This window comes from Gobio gobio, assembly GCF_949357685.1.
Source record: "Gobio gobio genome assembly, chromosome: 22".
Classification (NCBI taxonomy): domain Eukaryota; kingdom Metazoa; phylum Chordata; class Actinopteri; order Cypriniformes; family Gobionidae; genus Gobio; species Gobio gobio.
The window spans coordinates 47,760,589-47,768,392 of NC_137118.1; the positions used below are offsets into that span (position 1 = coordinate 47,760,589).

A 7,804-nucleotide genomic window follows, 5' to 3' on the forward strand; every position below is an offset into this window, starting at 1 on the left:
ATATACATACACAACAGAAAATATGAAATAAACAGTGCTTTTTAAATAGTTTTAATGTTAAATAACACTGCATATTCTTCACTGTATAAGTTAAATTCATATATTATTATATTGAGACATAGCTCTTCTGTCCAACATTAATCCTGTCACAATTATTTTGTTAAACTGAACTTTTATTTTGACAGGTTGTCGTGTGCTTCGAGTTCCTGTGTGTGTGTGTGTGTGTTCTGATATGACGATAGATTTTGTCGAATAAAACGGTAAAATGCTCATGAAGTGACTGGAGATGCATTCAGTCTCATATTGAGGTGGCAGAGGCTGAAAAACACAGCGAGTTTCAGTGTGTGTGTGTGTGTGTGTGTGTGTGTGTGTGTGTGAGTGTGTGTGTGTGAGAGAGAAAGGTAACGTTATGCTAAATGAAGCCGTGCGTCTTCATTCATTCACAGAGACAGAAACAGAGGGATTCATATTTAAACTGTCTTTTTGGGGCTTGATATTCACAGACACTCGTATATATCGCGACTGATTTAAGTGACTGACCAACGTTTGATTTATTCATCAAAACATTCCGTGCCGTTCCGCATTATGCAGTAAATTTAGTTTTTATGACTGTAATCTGTCTGCGTTGTCCGCATCACGGATATGAATCCTTATGAAAGTTTAGTCGAGAGAAGTGAGCGATTCATTTTTTTGTTTGTTGGTCTTTTGTTGTTTGATAAACATTAAAACACAGACGCAGCGCAGCAGGAATATGAGATATAATCTTGGATTATGAAGCAGATATTACAGCTCAGTGCCTTCACGCAGTTCATTAATAAACCATCTGTGTGTTATATCAGCCCTTCTCATGATATAGCTGATACGGCTGTGCGATATTGAAGAAAAATGCGATATCTTTGTTAAATAATGCGATATTATATACGATATTGCGTTAAGTGTGTAAAATCTATTTAAATTATATTTAAAAAAATTTATTTAAAAACTGAGAACATTTATTTAACATTTGTGTTTTACATTCTTTCTGGGAAAAGAAAGCATTGACAGTTCGAGTGTGTAACAAAACACGAAAAAAGTAATGGTTTGTGCGCACATTTAATTGTGTGTGTCAGACAGCGCGAGACTGCACAGAGTTGTTTTTTGCAAGTTATTGTGTTTAATAACTCTTTTTAACGTCAAGCAAGTCACATTAGTAACAGTCGTGTGCTCAGTCTATTCTCTGCTAAATGAGTTGAGCTAACGTACGATTTTCACAATGCTGAAGTAGCCTATTAAAATCATTCAGATATTGCGTGTCCTTGCGATATGTACATTTGCGATATTTCGATAAATTGTGCACCCCTAAAAATGACACAATGATCAGGATGATAACAATTTAAAAAAGGAACATTTATTGAACTAAAAAAACAATATTTAACAAATAGTAAAAACAGGTGAGGTAGAACAAGAAAAAAAGAGTTCAGTGGTGAAAATAAATTCTGAAAATCAATATTTAAGCATAAATAAAATAATGACACTATTGCACACAGTATCAACAAGCGAGCAGAATAATAAAGTGCACACTGACTGTACTATACTTCAAACTTTTATACTTTTATTTACAACCTAGTCATTTAATTATTAGGTGCACTTAACTTAATCTCTTGAAAAAAATATCGGCGAATGCAGCAGCCTTGTATCGGCCGATGCCGATACATGTAAAAATCGCGAATATCGGCCGATATATCGGTCTAACACTAATAAACACATCCCCAAACGGACGAGGCGCTCGAAAGCCAGACGAAAGTATAAACAAGGCTAGTAAAACAAGTGTGTGGTTAGGGCTGCTCGATTATGGAAAAAATCATAATCACGATTATTTTGGTCAATATTGAAATCACGATTATGTAACACGATTATTTCACATGACTTTGGGAATGTGTTGTATTTATTAAAAATACACCTTTCAACAATTCAATTGAAATTGTAACATTTGTTGTACTTTTTGAACTATTAAAATAAATAATATAACATATATTCGAATCAAAGTATAAAAGTATTCACGTAAAAATGATAACCACAAATAAATAAGATCAACAATATGGTTCGGCTATGCTTTTCAGGTACGTCTAACATTAGTTTTCAGGTACAGAAATGTATCAAATGTAAAATAACATTGCATATTTGAGTGCATAAATTAAAGATTAATCCTATTAAACTTACAAAAGCTATTCAATCAAGAGCGGTGAGTGATGTCCTTGTCTTTTGTTGTTTGACATTAAACAGACAGCAGTAAAGGCGACTGCCCCTTTAAGACCTCGCGTCTTCTTTATCGACTGTATAAAGTTCACTTAAGGTATATAGAGACTATGTCTGCTAAGATACTCATCAAGATGGACATGTTGACATACGTTTTGTGTGAGTTTGTCCGTTTAAGAGCAAGACTTGAAAGAGAACTCAATATTTGCGCGCTGAGAGATGTGTGCGCGCTCTCGGATTTTACGGTCTATGGGATGAACGCACAGAGACACATTTTCTCACAGCGCGCGCGGCTTCTCATTCGCGTCTTCTGGCACTAAACCCGGGTGATGACGGTGAAAACGACTGGTCATATTCGAAAATATGGCAGCACTCGCAATCTCGCATGCATTGAACAAAGTTTACAAAGAGAGAATTATTTGAAAAATATGAAGGAAAAAAAGGACGTTTACACGGCACCCCTGCTCTCGTCAGTTTTTGTTTCTTTATTAGATTGTCATAGGTCACTCTGTTTAATTTTCAAGTGGTTAAACAGATTCGTGGTGTTCGCTTGCGTCACAGTCACTACATGTAGCAAATCTTAGCATGTTTCTGCTCGTCGTCTGATTCCTCGAAGCCAAACTGTTCCCAGACAACGGAGTTGGTTTTGCCTTTTTTGCTCACCAAACGCTGCTGTAACTGCCCTCCTTCTGCCATCTTTACTCGCGCCGAGTTTTTAAATTCCAGCGGATGAAATGCACACGAGACTCACGACCTGAGATAGATTTGTGGGTTCGAGAGGGTTCGAGACGTGCGCGTGCGCGTTTCATTCAGAACGCAAGGCAAAATAATCGTTTTTTCTCGATTGTACTATTTTGGTGATCGTTGGGAGGCAAAATCGAAATCGAAATCGAAATTCGATTAATTGCACAGCCCTATGTGTGGTGTGACGTCTTGGTCAGACGATGTTCTTGCATAATTTGCATATTATTGGTCAGACGACGGTCAGATTTATACAATCCTAAAAACTGCCACACTGGAGAGCTGAGTTGTTTTCCTGTTTTATCAATAATCTCCTCGCCGGCTCTGTTACTGACAGGGTTAGTTCAGCCAAAACTGTAAATTGTGTCATTAATGACTGAGCCTCATGTGGTTGGACACCCGTCAGACCTCCGTTCATCTTCAGACACAAATGAAGATATTTTAGTGTAAATCTGATGCTCTGAAAGGCCTCCATTGGCTCAACTTTACACTCTCAAGACCCTTAAAAGACACTAAAGACTAAAGTTACAAAGTCCATCTCACTACAGCGGCTCTACAATAACTTTATGAAGACGAGAATAGTTTCTGTGCGCAAAAAAACCCTAAATAACGACTTATATAGTGATGACGATTTCAAAACACGGCATCATGAAGATTCGAAGCATTATGAGTCAGTGAGTCGATTCAGCGGTTCAGAGCGTTATGAATCAGTGAGTCGATTCAGCGGTTTGGAGCGTTATGAATCAGTGAGTCGATTCAGCGGTTTGGAGCGTTATGAATCAGTGAGTCGATTCAGCAGTTTGGAGCGTTATGAATCAGTGAGTCAATTCAGTGGTTTGGAGCGTTATGAATCAGTGAGTCGATTCAGCGATTTGGAGCGTTATGAATCAGTGAGTCGATTCAGCGGTTCAGAGCGTTATGAATCAGTGAGTCGATTCAGCGGTTTGGAGCGTTATGAATCAGTGAGTCAATTCAGCGGTTTAGAGCGTTATGAATCAGTGAGTCGATTCAGCGGTTTAGAGCGTTATGAATCAGTGAGTCGATTCAGCGGTTTAGAGCGTTATGAATCAGTGAGTCGATTCAGCGGTTTAGAGTTTTATGAATCAGTGAGTCGATTCAGCGGTTTAGAGCGTTATGAATCAGTGAGTCGATTCAGCGGTTTAGAGCGTTATGAATCAGTGAGTCAATTCAGCGGTTTAGAGCGTTATGAATAAGTGAGTCGATTCAGCGGTTTAGAGTTTTATGAATCAGTGAGTCGATTCAGCGGTTTAGAGCGTTATGAATCAGTGAGTCGATTCAGCGGTTTAGAGCGTTATGAATCAGTGAGTCAATTCAGCGGTTTAGAGTTTTATGAATCAGTGAGTCGATTCAGCGGTTTAGAGCGTTATGAATCAGTGAGTCGATTCAGCGGTTTAGAGCGTTATGAATCAGTGAGTCAATTCAGCGGTTTAGAGCGTTATGAATCAGTGAGTCGATTCAGCGGTTTAGAGCGTTATGAATCAGTGAGTCGATTCAGCGGTTTAGAGCGTTATGAATCAGTGAGTCGATTCAGCGGTTTGGAGCGTTATGAATCAGTGAGTCGATTCAGCGGTTTAGAACGTTATGAATCAGTGAGTCGATTCAGCGGTTTAGAGCGTTATGAATCAGTGAGTCAATTCAGCGGTTTAGAGCGTTATGAATAAGTGAGTCGATTCAGCGGTTTGGAGCGTTATGAATCAGTGAGTCAATTCAGCGGTTTAGAGCGTTATGAATAAGTGAGTCGATTCAGCGGTTTGGAGCGTTATGAATCAGTGAGTCGATTCAGCGGTTTAGAACGTTATGAATCAGTGAGTCGATTCAGCGATTTGGATCGCCAAATTTCAGCAGTTTGACACGCGATCCGAATCATGAATTGACTGATTCATAACGCTTTAAACCGCTGATTCGACTCACTGATTCATAACGCTTTAAACCGCTGAATCGACTCACTGATTCATAACGCTCTGAACCGCTGAATCGACTCACTGACTCATAATGCTTCGAATCTTCATGATGCCGTGTTTTGAAATCGTCATCACTATATAAGTCGTTATTTAGGGTTTTTTTGCGCACAGAAACTATTCTCGTCTTCATAAAGTTATTGTAGAGCCGCTGTAGTGAGATGGACTTTGTAACTTTAGTCTTTAGTGTCTTTTAAGGGTCTTGAGAGTGTAAAGTTGAGCCAATGGAGGCCTTTCAGAGCATCAGATTTACACTAAAATATCTTCATTTGTGTCTGAAGATGAACGGAGGTCTGACGGGTGTCCAACCACATGAGGCTCAGTCATTAATGACACAATTTACATTTTTGGCTGAACTAACCCTTGAAGAATCCAACACCAGACAATGATATGGCGCAATCAAACCTGATACTGTTACCTGATTGGCTGTTAGCCTGTCACTCCCTACGTTGCTTGGTTACCAGAGAGCGAGTGCCTTTGTTCATGCAACCTCTGGTTACTTCCGAAGAACAAAAACAAAAATTATCAAACGTTTTATCGAACGCATTTTTATTGATATCGATGACGTGTCTATCGCGATACATATCGTTATCGTTTTATCGCCCAGCCCTAATTACAGGTCAAACATTTTACTTCTGTAATGTCATTTTAAAGGGGACATCATATCATGAAAATCTGTGCTATAATCAGGTCCAACCCAGAAAACATGACACTGGACGACCCAGTAACTCACTCACCAGAGCCGGACAGTGTGAGTCCAGACAAATCTAGAAGAAAACACAGGATAGATTAATCATAAACAGAGGACATGACGAATGAGCTTGGCGATATTACTACATCAAACCCACCTATTCCTGGAGACACCACCCTCTCGTAATGGTAGGGGTTCACACACACGCTGTCACATTTGAGGTCAAAGGCAAACTGGCAGTACTTGACGTGTTTCAGCTCGTTCTTATGAAGGTCGGGCCATCGCCATAACCGCGCATAAATCACATGTGGGAATCCTTTACGACCAGCCACCTAAACACACACACACACACACACACACACACACACACACACACACAGAGAGAGAGATATTTAACAGAGATACACTATATTCACACGCACATCCCATTCTCAATCTGTAGGGTTTAACAGCTTCAGCTCTTCTTTCCTCGAGGTTTAGGAGTGTGTTTATGGGGATTCTTCATTAGTGATGTTGGACGAGAAGGCCTGGCTCTCAGTCTCCGCTCTAATTCATCCCAAAGCTGTTCTATCGGGTTGAGGTCAGGACTCCAGTTCCTCCACACCAAACTCCTCATCCATGTCTTTATGGAGACGCTTTGAGCACTGGTCAGTCATGCTGGGACAGGAAGGGGCCGTCCCCAAACTGGGCCCACAAAGTTGGGAGCATGAAATTGTCCAAAATGTCTTGGTGAAGCATTAAGAGTTCCTTTCACTGGAACTAACTCCTGAAAAACAACCCATCCCATAATCCCCCCTCCACCAAACTTTACACTTGGCACAAAGTCCCGTTCTCCTGGCAACCGCCAAACCCAGACTCGTCCATGGGATTGTCAGACAGAGAAGCGTGATTGGTCACTCAGAGTCCAGTGGCGGCGCACTTTACCCCACTGCATCCCACACTTGGTGATGTAAGGCTTGGATGAGCTGCTCTGCCATGGAAACTCATTCCATGAAGCTCTACACACTGTTCTTGAGCTCATCTGAAGGCCACAGAAGTTTGGAGGTCTGGAGCTCTTGACTCTGCAGAAAGTTGCCGACTTCTGTGACCCTCAGCATGTGCTGACCCCGCTCTGTGGCCCTCAGCATGCGCTGTAGAAGCGAACACACACAAACACACACACACACACTCCTGAGAGCGGCCCATTCTCTCACTAATGTGTGTAGAAGCGAACACACACACACACACACACTCCTGAGAGCGGCCCATTCTCTCTCTAGTGTGTGTAGAAGCGAACACACACACACACACTCCTGAGAGCGGCCCATTCTCTCTCTAGTGTGTGTAGAAGCGAACACACACACACACACACACACACACTCCTGAGAGCGGCCCATTCTCTCTCTAATGTGTGTATAGCGTCTGCAGGCCTAGAGCTGGAGTTACACACCTGTGGCCATGAAGGGGTTCAACACCTGAACTCTATTTCTGTATGTACAGATGTGTGTGTATGATGTGTGTGTGTGTATGATGTGTGTGTGTGTGTGTGTGTGTGTGTGTGTGTGTGTGTGTGTGTGTGTGTGTGTGTGTGTGTGTGTGTGTGTGTGTGTGTGTGTGTGTGTGTGTGTGTGTGTGTGTGTGTGTGTGTACCTGCAGCCGGCCGTCCAGCGTTCTCTGTATAGTCACACATTTGCTGGGATGAGCGCCGTTAGTGGTGATGGCGGTGATGAGCGAGTCCAGCTCGTCCTTCTTCTCCTTCAGCTTCTTCACCAGACTCTCGATCGCCCGCTTGGCGAAGGTCTCGCTCTCTCCGCCCTGCCGGTGGCACATCAGGCTGTGGACGATGCTCAGACAGGCGTCGTTACTGGTGGGCGTGTTCGAGATGGACATCCTGACCAATGATCGGCCTCCAGAGGCTCCAGAGCAGCTCAGACTCACTTCAGCAGAACTCCAGAGAAGAGTCCATTCACACACCCTGAGGACAGACCATAATGAGCCATTGAGGAGTAATAACACACACACACACACACACACACACACACACACACACACACACACACTGCCCCTGCCCCTAAACCTACCCATCACACACACACACACACACACACACACACTGCCCCTGCCCCTAAACCTACCCATCACACACACACAGACACACACAAATATTCATACTATAAAA

The 7,804-nt window shown here is 42.1% G+C and overlaps 1 protein-coding gene across 2 annotated transcripts in view; it reads right to left on the reverse strand.

Moving 5' to 3' along the window:
* The window catches only part of smad4a (SMAD family member 4a), a 40,009-nt gene that overhangs the window by 26,599 nt on the left and 5,606 nt on the right, over positions 1-7,804 (reverse strand). For both annotated transcript variants that reach the window (XM_079803830.1, XM_079803829.1), the window contains exons 2-4: positions 7,276-7,600; positions 5,804-5,978; positions 5,693-5,722 (exon numbers count right to left, since the gene is read on the reverse strand). In XM_079803830.1, coding sequence (XP_079659956.1) covers positions 5,693-5,722; positions 5,804-5,978; positions 7,276-7,515 — 445 coding nt within the window. In that variant the 5' untranslated portion in view covers positions 7,516-7,600. The remainder of the gene's footprint in view (positions 1-5,692; positions 5,723-5,803; positions 5,979-7,275; positions 7,601-7,804) is intronic.